At 49.4% G+C, this 13,565-nt stretch overlaps 3 protein-coding genes across 3 annotated transcripts; 1 reads left to right on the top strand and 2 right to left on the bottom strand.

Moving 5' to 3' along the window:
- Window positions 1-2,421: 2,421 nt before the first annotated feature.
- On the bottom strand, window positions 2,422-10,551 carry prp8 (U4/U6-U5 snRNP complex subunit PRP8). The gene has a single exon (XM_040781062.1). It carries the CDS (start codon window positions 10,323-10,325, stop codon window positions 2,808-2,810), a length of 7,518 nt encoding a protein of 2,505 aa, XP_040641742.1. The 5' UTR covers window positions 10,326-10,551; the 3' UTR covers window positions 2,422-2,807.
- A 163-nt stretch (window positions 10,552-10,714) lies between these two features.
- Window positions 10,715-11,594, top strand: EURHEDRAFT_409364 (60S ribosomal protein eL34). Its single transcript, XM_040781061.1, has 4 exons — window positions 10,715-10,815; window positions 10,880-10,893; window positions 11,005-11,128; window positions 11,319-11,594. Exons 1-4 carry the CDS (start codon window positions 10,792-10,794, stop codon window positions 11,502-11,504), a joined length of 348 nt encoding a protein of 115 aa, XP_040641741.1. The 5' UTR covers window positions 10,715-10,791; the 3' UTR covers window positions 11,505-11,594.
- Window positions 11,595-12,222: 628 nt separating this feature from the next.
- EURHEDRAFT_520992 (uncharacterized protein) lies at window positions 12,223-13,345 on the bottom strand (the record flags this gene model as incomplete). Its single annotated transcript, XM_040786832.1, has 6 exons — window positions 12,919-13,345; window positions 12,730-12,838; window positions 12,662-12,704; window positions 12,576-12,593; window positions 12,306-12,421; window positions 12,223-12,241 (listed from the first exon to the last, which is right to left on the bottom strand). Exons 1-6 carry the CDS (start codon window positions 12,974-12,976, stop codon window positions 12,223-12,225), a joined length of 363 nt encoding a protein of 120 aa, XP_040641740.1. The 5' UTR covers window positions 12,977-13,345.
- Between the last annotated feature and the right edge of the window lie 220 nt (window positions 13,346-13,565).

Raw genomic sequence — 13,565 nt, 5'->3', positions numbered from 1 at the left:
CGAGGATCCCCAAAATTCGAAGACTCGGGAATAGCAGATTCCAACGCAAATCCTGCTCGAGGATGATGTCGCGTTCAAGATGTTCGCAATGAAGTTAGAAAAAACGAGGAAACAACAAAGCCTCTTTGCCTTTCTTTCTAAAACGTGATCGTCGCGGTAGGCACTAGACAAGGCAATCGACCATAGTATAGTAGAATAAGACAGAAACAGGAACAATGAAGATGAGGTGCATGAGCATTCAAAAGAGGCAAGCGGGATGTTTGCTAGGAACAAGCTAGGGCCAAAACCCGTCCGGAAAGGGAGAAAATAATATGGTGTAGTAAGTAAATAATAATAGGAGGACAAGAAACAATAATAATATAAGGCTCACCGGACCTGCCCTCGAGCCATTTAAAAAGGGACGGACGCCACACACACACACACCCCCGGACTCACTCACCACTGTTCACCAACCGGACGGTGCGCGGTGACGGAGTCAGGCCGGTCAATTTAATAGGATGGATGAGGGATAGATAACGCCGTTTTTCTCGGGAGATCGTTTATTTCTCATGAGCAAACTAGCAGAAGTGGTAGTAGCGGTGGACGGGCGTGAGCATGGCAAGCAAGAGGGAAGATAATCCCAGGCAAAACCCAAGCGGCTGATTGTCCGATGGGATTCTATATTTAAGGGCGACCAAGCCAGAGAACTGAGGCCTAATGAAAAAAAAAAAAAAATATATATATATATATAATATAATATTAATGTGGGACAGTTCAGTTCCAGGGCAAACTCCTACTACTCCTACTGCGTATTCAGCGAGTCAGTATTTGCACCAACTTATACATATAGTTTAGTTCCGGCCGGCGACTAACAACGTTGCGAGAGGGAAACGTTCTGGAAGATGTCATGTCAGTAACGAACGAACAAACGAAACACGGCCAGATTCAGAGAGTTGCAGCACACTGGGTCGAATATGTCGCATTCGACGATCTGCATCTGCGTTCAGGCAAGCTTAGTTTTAGGGGGTGGTGGGTGTTTCTTCCCAAAAATACATCAATAAAAAAAAATCGAATAAAATAACGCTCTCTAGTTCGCGGGACATGAAAACCGTCGACATCATCAAGCATAAACATAACAGCAGGGTCGCCTTGTTAGCATACGACTCCGTATTTGCTCTCTTCGGAACGTCGCCTGGCGATGCACAAATGCCAAGGTAGTGAGAGAAATAATTTTTGCTGGGCCGTAATCGAGAAAAGGGCGAATCATGAAACACCCTTTCCCAGACAAAGGATCCTCAGTGGTCGTTCGCAACTTTTCGGTTTGGCTTTTGGGCAAAGACGGGGGTGCCGCAGCCACCGTCGTCGCGTCCATATGCCTTACCACCATCACCACCAGATTGGTTTCTTCTAGTAGGTTTGTTTAATATAACGCTTTCTAGACACGATGATGACATTGAGAGTAGTTCACTTCCCTTGATCCGAAGCTAACTATACGGATTACAGTAGGAAAATAGGAAGAAAAAGGAAAGGATACTCGGGATGGGTAAACAATGAGACACACACCCCGGTCAGGTTGAAGGGCCAGTAGAAACCATTCATAGTAATTCATCGAGAAATTTCTCCACTTGAGCCCGTAAGACTGTCCCGTAATTTCTGGGCTCTGGAGCAAGTTGGTTTGTCGGAGTGGTTTAGTTCGGTGGGCCATTTTTTTTTTTTTTTTTTTTTTTTTTTCAGTCGGAGGCTCGGAGCGAGGGCGTTCCAGGCCATGCTTCACTCTGACTGGGGCATATTTGAACTATCCTGGTCTATAACAGAAGCCACCGCGGACGGGAACGGGCAATGAAAGGAGAGAGTGTTAGAGAAGATGGAGGAGAAGGAGTCCGGATGAGATCCAATCATAATATTCTGTGGCTGGTTTCTCCCGCTTTTCTTCCTCTCTATTTCTCTTTTGTCCAGTTAGTTATTCCTATTCTCAAGCATCGAAACAGTCGGAGCAAATACGGCCGCGGCCATTCCGTTAGTTAGCGGCCGAAGCGGACTGTAAATCATTGCTGGACGAGAGGGATATCAGGATCACCATCAGCACCGACTCTGTAATTAACGGGAGGTCATACGGGTTACGGAGTCAGTGGAGGATAAGGCAACTTAATCCGACTGTTTGATTTTATCGACTGTTGTGAATTCAGCCTTAGCCTTGTAGAATTCTCCGGCTCAGAGTGAAACGGTCTGTACTCTGTGAGTGTTTCTATACATGTACAAGTACATACTGTAGATGCAGATGGAAAAAAGCAAACATCCTTCGGCATGCTCCGACCGAAGACTAGAAAGTGCGTATATAGATGGGAAGTGGATAGCATCACTCTAACCGTTGGCGATAATCCGATCAGGAGGTTATCCACTACTGCTCCATCTTAATTTCGCCGTCATCTCAGATCCGCGTCCACATTCAGACAAACAAAAAAGCAAACATTTCATTTATTCAGACTTCGTCCATACGGATTGCGAGGAATGCGCGACACTTGTTGTCACAGGCGAAGGCCGAGGAATGCTTATGATTGACTGATTTCTAGAAAATAATCCAATCGAAACACTTACTGTACAAGCTGAATTTCATTCCTTCCGGTAAATTATGCCTCGTGATCGCTTTGCTTTTCCTCTCCTCCGATACACACTCATTAAGCCGAATAAGCAGAAGAAAAATAGACGCCAAAAAACAAAAAATGCCATGAGAAAGAATACAATGTATATGAAAAAGGAAAACAAACAGAAAAAAATAATAAAACAACGCCCGATAGTTAATCGCATCACATCACATAATACAGCCAATCTCACGCAAAGTTATCGCTCCGATCAACCCAGATATCCTCCAACTCTGCAAAGTTCTGGAAATGCAGCGGCCGATGCTGGTCATCGTAGAATCGCAGCGGCGTATCGATCTTGGTGTAGATCGGTCGCTTCTCGACACTTCCAAACGAGCTACCCATGAAACTGTAGTTCCACACATTATCCTCGGGAACCAGGAAGTACCCGCGCAACCTGTCACTAAGCAGCAACTGACACTTTTCGCCCATGCTGGTGGAGAACCCTTGTGGCTGGTCCGAAGTCGTGTCCTTGTTCTCCGCTCCCCACTTGTATCCCTGGGGGGTGAGACCCCAAGCCGCCAGCGAGACGGAGCCGGGCGTGAACGAGACAGTCATCGTCACCGTCTTCTTGTCCCATGATGGGTGTTCGTTCATCAACCGTGCATGTTGCGTCACGTCCATCGCGGTCATGTACGGGGGTTCGTTTCCGGAGATCGTGTGAATCACTCCCAGTGGCTCCAAACCGTTCAGGTAGTCATGCTGCGGCAGTTGCTGCGGCAGCTGGACGTCTCGGGTGTTGCCAACTTGGGGAATCATCACAATTGTGCGCACCTCCTTCACTTGCTCGTTATCAGGTGGGGAGCTACCGTACAGGTATCCGGCAACTTGAACCCGCAAATCCGCGATTGTGATGAAACGCTTGAGGACATTCTTCGGCATAATATATGTGTACCCCTCCTCCTGGATATCGTCCGATGAGACGTAGATGTTGTTCGACCTGGAACGCAAGTTTGATGTTGCGATAGCCCGGGTACGCCATTCTGTCTTAGACGCAAACGACTGCTGTTCATACTGAGACGTAGTCGTAACAATAATGTCTTCGCCTCGCACGTTCTGAGTCTTGGTCGTGACAGCCGTGAGCTGCTTCTGCTCCTCCTGCTGTTTCTCAATCTCCGCGGCCTGTTGTCGTTGTAATGACGGCGCACTAATCTCCATACCCAGGATGATGTCCCGAACCTCACTACTCGTCAAACTCTGCACATTAACGTTGTTCTTCTTGCCGTAATCGTTCAGAATCAGATCACGCAACTGGATCTCAACGTTAATCCAAGCATCGTCCGAGAGCGATGGCCAGATGTGATGCTCCTGCGTGATAACACTCTTGTCGGGGCGGAGGATAATCTTGGCCTTGTCGATGTTGACATGGAGAGCACGGAGAATCAGGATCAACCGAGAGAAAGCCGTGTATGGCGAGATGGACTTCAACCATTCATCGTACAAGTTGAACAGAACCATCTGCGGCTCAGTCGCCCGAAGAATCATGTCCGCAAGCTTCTCGACCTTCATAGCGGCCTGGAACGGAAGCTGGAGCTCAGAAGCACGGATGGAAATGTTCGGGAAGTCGAGCAAGTGAACCTCAAGCGGATCAAGAAGACCCTTTCGAGTCACAATCAGCTGCTTGGGCTGTTCCTCAACAGGGAGAGACCGAATGAGCGCTGCAACTTCTTCTGCTGTCTTCCACTTGGCCAACTGACCCAGACGCTTTTGTCCCGCCCACACACTGGTATGAATGATTTTCAAGAAGAGTTGTCCAGTACGAGGGTTGAAGATGAAGATGGCACCGTTGATGGGCTTCGTGGTCAAGTTACCTTCGAACGTCTTGTGGATCGTAACACGGTAGACGTTAGTATCGTCAATGAACAGCTGGATCTGCGGGCTGAAGAGCTCCGAGTAGTTCTGCGAGTTCAGGAACTCCTGGTTGCTCTCCGAGGCGTACAGCTGGAGACCCTTGCGGATACGTTCTCTCAGCACATACAACGCAGGGTTGGCCTTCATGACCTTGGCCATGGCCTGCTGAACCAATGTCTTTAGACCAGGGAAGTATTGACCATAAGCAGAGTACAGATTGTAAGCCAGATCGACACCGATCATAAGACCAGTAGCTGAAGGATAGATACTCATGCTGTCCGTAGTGTAGTCCAGGTACTTGGCACGAACGTATCGCTCAATGTCGTGCGAGTCGTAGTCACCGTACCGCAGCTGCACGTCCAGCCAGAACTTGTTGGTCGTTGTGGGTTCGTAGACATCCTTGGTGTCGAACAGGATAGACGGTCTGGTCACGTTCCACTTGTTGGTGGCAAAAAGCAGAATGTCGGCACAAGAACTGTTCATCTTGTACGATTTACGCGGGTGAATCGTCTCCTTCTGAACGGCTTCAATTCCCAGTTGCTCCAACTCTTGGTCGAACACCTGACACAAATCCATAACTACGGACTCATGGATCTTCTGCCACAAGTGAGCACGGAAGATCTGAATCAAAGAAATCTTCAGAGTGGGGATCTTTCCGTGCAAGAAGATACCTGTAAGATCCAGTTGCACCTGGAAACCAACATACACATTGGCACGGTTAATAGTCGGAGACCACCAAAGCGTGAACCGACGGTTGGGGATCTGGTTCAAACCGGATCTCTGCGCATTGGTGAGCTTCTTGAACTTCATCGACTCTTCGAAACCACTGTTGTGCAGGACAAGATAATCGTAGCGCAGGTAAAGTTGGTCTTTATCGACTCGGAAACCGGCCCATTCTGTCGTCTCAGCTTCAAGACTAATATCCTTAATGAAGAAACTAGGAGCTTGGGCAACAATATCCCCGGACGCCTGATTCCACTGTTCAGGAAAGGTCCTGGGGGCTCGGTACTGGCTCCTTTCCGCAGCCTCAAGGGCGGCGAACTCCTCTGCGGTGATTTCCACGGTCTCATTCTCCCGATGAAGCACCAAGATATGATTTGGCGTGACCACAAGGTCTTCTATCTCGGAGTCGATCTTGATGCGGTAAAGACGGTCTTGGCCGTTGACAATGTTGAAAGCACGGCGAGGCGTGCCGTCAGGACCGAGAAGTTCATCTCCCTCCCGGACATCTTCGACATTGACTTCTGAACCATCATACCGCAGCAACCGTGTTCCCTTAGCAAGACAGGCACGTTCCCAGAAGAGACCTTCCCACGATGGGAAAGCTGTCGCCTTGAAAAGGGTGTGCTCCAAAATGGTTTCAACACCACCAAGAGCCTGAATGACATCTGTTCGGTAGGCGTTAAGGTTCCAAAGCTTTCCGTCGTGCCGCTGGCTGGTCCACCAGAATGGGTTGCTCTTCATCAACTGGTACTGCTTGAACTCAGCCCGGAGACGGAAACCCTTGTCGAAACTGAGCGTGCTGCGATCCTTCTGGAACAGGGTGTTGATACGAGGAAGACCACGGTCCCAGCTGTCCTCCAGGTCCTCCAGTGTCAGACGACGGTTCTGCTGCTGAGCCTCCATTCGCTTCTGCGAGTATTCAATCCACACCCGCTGGGAGTCGATGAATTCAGCCTCCCACGGGATGATGTACCGGAAAATGTTGGGAATCAGTGTCTCTTCATCATGAGACATACCCGCGCGGAAGTGAGTAATTCCGGTATCCGTTTGCTTCGACCACCGCTTGTCACTGGCGGGAATGAGAATGTGAGAACCAGAGATCATACCCAGACCTCCCAGTTCCTTTGGAGTGTAGAATACAGCCGGAGGGAAACGAGAAGGCATCTTGGAGTTCAAACCAATCTTGACACGAGTTTGGATCTTGGTTTCACATTTGACGATAGTATCGAGCAGGTTGACGGTGGCAACAGCACCTTCACGGTAGTAAGTGAACAGCGCAATCAGGGCAGTGTTCCACTTGTTCGCAATCTTTGTGAAAGTTGTCGATCCCGAGGACATGAGAATCTGGCGAATCCGGTTGTTGAACTTTTGGATGTCCTCTTCGGTAACCTGGAGGAAGGCGTGGGCCGTACGTTCCTTGGTCGAGTTGTTAACCAACGACCAAACACTGTCCTTAACCGAGAATTCTTCATTCTGATTACGGTTCTTGGGCAGAATGCGGACTTCAAACCCGCTCATGGAGAACAAAAGGTTGGGGTTGTCTTTGCTGTACACGCTGGCGAACGTGTCATCCCACTCGATAGTGGTGACAGATCTAGGGAGGCGGTTCTTCAAATCCCAGAAGGCCGCACGACCCAGGTTGACATCGTGCCGCATCAGACGCATCCGGCAGTCACGAGGCCAGCACTTCTTATTCTTGTATCCAATAACATTTTCAAAGTTCGGGTCCGGGTTCTCGGTCAGGAAACGCTGGATCAGGTCCCTGGAATCGTCGGCAGAGAATCTCATGAACACCCAAATCTTGTCAACGTAACGAGTGTACAGACGGATCGGGTGCCTAGTCTCGGTAGCGCTGTCGCGGAATTGCAAGAAGTCGTTCGGGCTCTGTGGAGGACCAGCCATCTCGCTAGCTCTCTGCAAACCAAGGAGCAGCAGATCGATCATGAGACCATAGTACTGGAACACGAAACCCGAGAACTGCAAGCCACGGATCAACCCATAGCTGTTGGTGTGGTTCATGTCCTTGTAGCTCAACTGCACGTTGTTCTTAGAGGTGATGTAGTCGGCCAAATTATGGTCCATGATCAGTCGGAGCAACCGGTTCAGCAACGTAAGATCGATCTTTTCGTAGACCTTGGACAGCTCCGTTTCGACCATCACGTTGGTCTCGCCTTCAGAAGTCTCCCAAACGTTGGACAAGTTGTTGATTCCTTGGGCCCACTTGTAGGTAAGCAGAGGAGGAACTTCGGAATCGGAAGGCTTGATCCAAGCAGGGAAAAGGTGGCGCTGCTCGGCCTGGTACCACAAGTATTGGTCTAGATAAGCATCGGTAATCTTCTCGATTGGCTCGATATCGTACACTGGGTTGATGTCGTTGTAGTTGTCATTCATGTCAATACCGACTTCCTTGAACGCACGTTGGGTGAGAAGGAAGCGCTTGATTCTGGCCAGCGTAGTACCGGGAGAGTCGTATGCCTGTTCGATGAGGGCAAGCTCCTCACGCTGGCTCTGGTTGAGTCGGCCCTTAACAGAGTATGCCTCGCGCAATCTTTCCAGGGCGAGAATCAGGATCTTGGTGTCGTGCTTGTAGGAAACACTGGGGAAGGGGATCGGAGAGAATTTGCGGGATTCCAGCCAGTGCACCATGGTGGTGTAGATCGCCACGGCTTCTTCGGACGAGACGTAAGGACCATCCTTCAAGTAGTTGTGCTGTCTTTCTTGCTCAGATTTGAGCCAGAGACGCGTGAGTCGACCCAGATTCTTCTTCGCGACAGTCTTATCGACAGTGGCACCCCGACGAATACGTTCTCTGTTGTAATGCGCGACAGAAATCCACCAGTCGGCCTTGCTCTTGACGTAACGGAGGATAATGTTCTCGATCGGAGCAGGCAGGCCGGGCACCTTCCATGGAATGTTACTTTTCCAACATCTCCATGCCTCCGAAAGGTGCTGAAGGACCGTGTTGACCTTGTTCTGCTTGATACCCTCAGGCATCATGTCCATCAGGTCGGCCATAACCGAAGCTCGCAGCTCAAGGTCGAAATGTGATTCCACACGCTGCTTGGTCACGGTCTTGGCAACACCCTTGCTGTGACGACCTTCAAACTGACGAGAAAGCAAGTTTCCAAGCCATCTCTCAAGGAGAGGTATGATGCCACGCATAAAGAACAGCCAAACACGCCAGGCGGGTGCCCAGAAACCGCAACCAGGGCCCTTACCGACCGGGCCGGAGTTGAAGCGGTAGTAAATCAAATGCTTCAAGTCCTTACAAGAACGGATCTGGTGCATAAGCTTGTACTTGTAACGGTACATACCAGTCAGCTGACCGACGTGGTTGAAGGCGTAAAGAATACCGTCTGCAAGCTGGAAAGCATCGATGTTACCCAACCGGTACTGAACTTGGGCGTCGACGATCAACTTGGTCAAGCGAAGAATCTCTCTCATCAGGTGGAAAGCGTTACCGAAACGAGACTTCTTGCGCTCCTTGGTGGTGAGGGTCTTGACGGGCTTTAGGTTAAAGTTGTAGTCGAGGTGCAGGTAGGTCAAGTTCTTACGGTGGATCAACAAGTTGAGCATGTTGAAACCCTGGCGGCAGACTTGCAGACCTGCCTCAACCCAGTCGATCGTCGTCTGCTGGAAGAACTTGGTCGATTTAAGCGTCTTAAGCAAGTTCTGCTTGTTCTGGGCCTTGGGCTTGTTCTTGTGCAGTTCATTAAGCACATAGGATTTGAGCATCTTCTGGTATGACACCCGGACTTTGACGGGTTGGCCCTGGGGGCAGTGCTCCAAATACCACTGCTTCACCAACGGCACATCCTGTGCGCGCACCATCTTCCCAGAACGCTTGTTGAACGGATGAGGTGCCCACCAAAGTGCGATAGCCGACGCCGTGTCGGGGGTGTAGAGTTCTTCATCACCGAAGAAGGGCTCAACCTCTTCCGGAAGTTCGAAATCATCTTCGTTATCATTGCCGAAAATCTCATCTTCGTGGCTGACGGTAATATTCTTTGGTGCAACGGAGCGTGAGGAAATGGGGTTGATGACGGGGTCGAAGTAGAATGCTGGGAGGTTGGGGTCATCGGTTCGCGCGTAGACTACCTGGGGATGGGAGTACCAAGAAACCTTGACACTTCGCGGAAGGGTATTATACAAAAAAGGGTAATCGACGCGGTATTCGGTACGGATGGGGGCGCGGAAGATGATGCGATCAATGGCGTTAAATTCACTGAAGTCTTCGTCATTGGGGTCGATGTCCTTGTACAACGGCTCGAACCGAGGGCCACCAGGGATGGCAACGTTGAGCGCCTTGGCGGTGAAGAAACTGTTAAGGTCGAACATGTGGAAGTAGTTCTTATCCACGACATCGCTAAGTATTTGATGGCTTAACCGGTGAAGGGTAGCCATCTGCGGGAGAGTCAAGTTCCACTCTTTATAACTCGGGCCGTTTACATGGGGGGTATCGAGGAGAGGTCTGTGGTCGTAGAGCCACTCGTAGACGGCGGCATCTTCGTTCTCATCGAGTTCCATCTGAATCGGCTCCAAGGGCTCAACGTCCTCAATGTTCTCCGACCAGGAAAGCGGCGGCTCTTCATCATCAAAGGGTGGAAAACGCATTCGCTTGAAATGTCTCCGATCACTCTTTTCCCTCCGCATGCACACCCACATGGTGGCCCATTGGGCATGGAACACGGGCTCGATGACCCTTGGAGTCTCGTTCACCAGCGTAAGACACCCATTGACATGGTATAACACCTTAACCTCCTTAGCCGACTCCCAAGGCATGGGCATGTTCTCCAGAAGCTTCAAAACCGCGTGAGGCATGAACTTGAGTGCGCCGAGATAGCTACGCTTCTCGTTGCTGAACTTTTTCTGCGACACGTCGCCGATATCCCGAACAATCTTCCGCAGATGTTCTGGCGGCATGTCTGCCTTCTGGGTCTCGACGAAGCCGGCCTTTCTCTTCTCCCCGAACCGGTTGCGCTGTGTCCGCAGCCATTCGTTCTTCTTTTGCGCAAACTTTGCGACAGTCGGGTCGGCTGGCGGTTGGTATCCCGGCGGAGGAGGAGCCATGGGCAAAGAGGGAGGCGCCGATGCACCCCATCCCGGAGGAGGGGGAGGAGGCAACGAGGCCATTATGATGGGTTTGGGGATGGAAGGAGTCTCTTCGTGGAAGCTCGTCGATGGTCGATGCGTAAAAGTCGCGTCTCAAATCACGTCAAGTTACTCATTAAGACCGCGAATCCATCAACGAAGAAACAGGAAATATGCGTAGTATAAAATGGTCAAGCAATTATAATAATAAAACCCGAAAGAAAAAGAACCAACACCTGGACAATCCCCCTTCTCGCAACGGGTGAAGCTCTAACTAACGTAGGGACGGCAATCCTTGATGGCAAGCTTGAGAGGTGGCGGCTCTGCTCCGAAATTGCACTAGTCCCGATGTGGCATAGCGCGAGCTCGCCAAATTCCCGCCCAGGGCTCCGAGCGAAACCCACACAAATCCAGAAACCTTTGACAATTCTACGAGGTCAACGACGACACCCGACGACGCCGCCGCCAACTTCTTGACCAGCGCTGCAGAGGTCCGAGAACAGACAAAATGGCGAACAACAGATTGCAATACGTGAGTTCTTCCATTTTTCTCGAATCAATTATAGGGATGAAATACTGATTACTTCCTTTCACAGCGGAGACGGAACCCGTACGTTTGGAAATTCCCTTCCTCAATCGCCCGGATTCAACCTCTTGTCTATCCAATTTCTACGCGAAACACACCACTGCTGCGAGACAGATATTGATGGGAATTTTACAGGTACAACACGCGGTCCAACCAGGTCCGCATCGTCAAGACCCCCGGCGGCGAGCTCCGGTACCTCCACATCAAGAAGAAGGGCACTGCTCCCAAGTGCGGTGACTGTGGCATCAAGCTCCCTGGTGTATGTGCTCCCGAGTGAAGTTTTGGATTTGCGAGTGCGGGTTGTGTGGATTTTGCGGTATTGGAGATCTCGGTTGAAAAATCTGTGGTGGACGAACGACAACAAAAAAAGAGATTGCCGCATAATCCGCACGATAGCATCGCTTTTCTTTGCGAGTCGAGACGACAGAACGCTGACAGTATTTTTCCAGGTTCCCGCCCTCCGCCCCCGTGAATACTCCCAGATCTCCCGCCCCAAGAAGAACGTCAGCCGTGCCTACGGTGGTTCCCGCTGCGCCGGATGTGTCAAGGACCGCATTGTCCGTGCTTTCTTGATTGAGGAGCAGAAGATTGTCAAGAAGGTCCTCAAGGAGTCTCAGAAGGCCGGAAAGCGCTAAACGGAAATGCATTAGCTACGGGTGTTTTTGTCATTTAGTGGGCGCGAAATGATATGAGAACAAAAAAAGAAATTTATTCTCGGCTGGGAACGGTTTTTTTCCTTCGTCATTTAATCTCTCTTAGAGTTTCCAAAAGAGATGACTGCCTGTCTGTCTACGGACCAGTCCAGACATTTATTTGACGATGGCTGTAGCGGCAAATGAATATATTTGATTCACGACAGTTATCATTCGCCGACCGTATTAAATGCTACGACATAAATATATTGATCTTGATCCCTGATCCGGAGTGCATTGACTACGACCAGCACTCGCACGTGGTTGGAGGGCGTTACTCGCGCAAGTCAAAAAAAAAAGACACATCCTTGTCAGCGTCAAATGCGATTAGACATTGTCGCTATGGGCGCTATCCTCGGCACCTCGCCAAGGTAAATAATGAAATGCAGCCAATGCACACAATAATGCCCCGTAGATTATATGGTATCTCCCCAACCAACGCCCACATCTCAAATCTAAGATGCCTTTCAACTTACGTGCAGCGCATCGTCGCGCCCAATCCGATCTAATCCAATACCCCGGATGAACGTGTTTCGGTGAGTCCCTGTCGATAATGCGGCGATGGTTATGGTTGGTTGTTGTCAGCAGTTGGGATTGCGATTTGAGCCAGGCTGTGGCGGTTGCATGGCATGGCATAACATAGCATAGCATAACATCAGCATCACTTGTGATCCTTGTTGCTGCCCATATTATATTTACGACCGGAATAATAGTATGTCTATACTATTGGTAGGGGCAGCTTACTATCGTGGGGGAGCGGTAAGTGCATCATCCATTGTAACTGAGATATTGGCACGTGGGTGTTCGTGTTCGACCGACTGTTTTCTTTTCATTTTTGGGGGCGAAGAAACGGCTACGTTCTGGGTGTAGGATTTATATCCATGAAAGTCATACAGAATCATGTATGCCAGGGTAGAGAGTAGTTATGTCCTATCCTATCACCGAGCTTCGTGAGTTTAGTAGTCCAAGGATATATGTATATACATGCCGAGGTAGCCTCACCTCACCACGTACTGCTACACCTGTTGCACCCTATATTTGGACAATCAAGGAATTAAACAACATATATCTAATCAATCGAGCCCCCTCCCCACTCCTACCTTGTCACTGTTACTGACTGTCACAGCCACCGCCATCTGTGCACTGTACACTGTACATATACGCACACCGTTCGTACATGGCGCGTATATCTCCTACCATGACAATCATTTTAACATATAGCATAGCATACCATAGCATGATATACCTAATGGCACCACAAAATTCCTCCCTCCAGTCTAATAACTTAGTTCATCTCGTGCCTTAAAAAAAAAAAAAAAACAATATCATTCAACCAGTCCAGGTACATAGTACGTACGTTCTAAGCCACGGAGGACAGGCACCCGTCGGCATTTGATTTTTCTGTCGGACCCCATAGCTATGTACTATGTACATACGTACTTGTACACGGACACGGATCTCTATCAGATATGGAGCACTGGGAACGGAAGCGATAGACAAGCGGTGAAGTGAGCTTAAGTGACAGATGTTGATGAGACCCTTTTTCCACTGGGACAAAGAAAATGTTAAACTATATGCACGGTATATGACATTGAGACGAGGCAACCGGCAGCTAGCACGGGAGGTGCGGATGTTGACAGGTCTAGGTACATGCACATCGGATGATATTTGCAAATAGGAGCATGGTGTAACCTGTACTTCTATGATCGTTATCCTTTAATGGAGATATATAGAGTACTCTAACTTATATTCGTAAGCATCTTATACTTGCTGGATAACTTCCCTGATAGCTTCCGTAGATGTACATCATCGTCGACTCGGAACGGGCCGTACATACGAGATAGAAAACCTCAATGAATACGAAGTATGTACTTTTGACAATGAACAGACTACCCCTCAAAAGACCACGAGTACTATAGAAGAATCCAGACCACGCCATTTTCAATAGTCAAATTTTCTGTAGTCAAGAACGATCCGCAGAGAACAAAGAGAAGAAAAAAAAAA

Source organism: Aspergillus ruber (genome assembly GCF_000600275.1).
Source record: "Aspergillus ruber CBS 135680 unplaced genomic scaffold scaffold00004, whole genome shotgun sequence".
In the NCBI taxonomy this organism is placed as follows: Eukaryota; Fungi; Ascomycota; class Eurotiomycetes; order Eurotiales; family Aspergillaceae; genus Aspergillus; species Aspergillus ruber.
This window is presented reverse-complemented; position numbering and strand designations above follow the sequence as displayed.

Excerpts from the sequence above, each read along its gene's own strand:
- prp8 (XM_040781062.1), bottom strand. The coding sequence starts at position 10,325 with ATGGCCTCGTTGCCTCCTCCCCCTCCTCCGGGATGGGGTGCATCGGCG.
- EURHEDRAFT_409364 (XM_040781061.1), top strand. The coding sequence starts at position 10,792 with ATGGCGAACAACAGATTGCAATAC. Across the intron at positions 11,129-11,318 it reads GTGGCATCAAGCTCCCTGGT|GTTCCCGCCCTCCGCCCCCG; the intron begins GTATGTGCTCCC and ends GTATTTTTCCAG.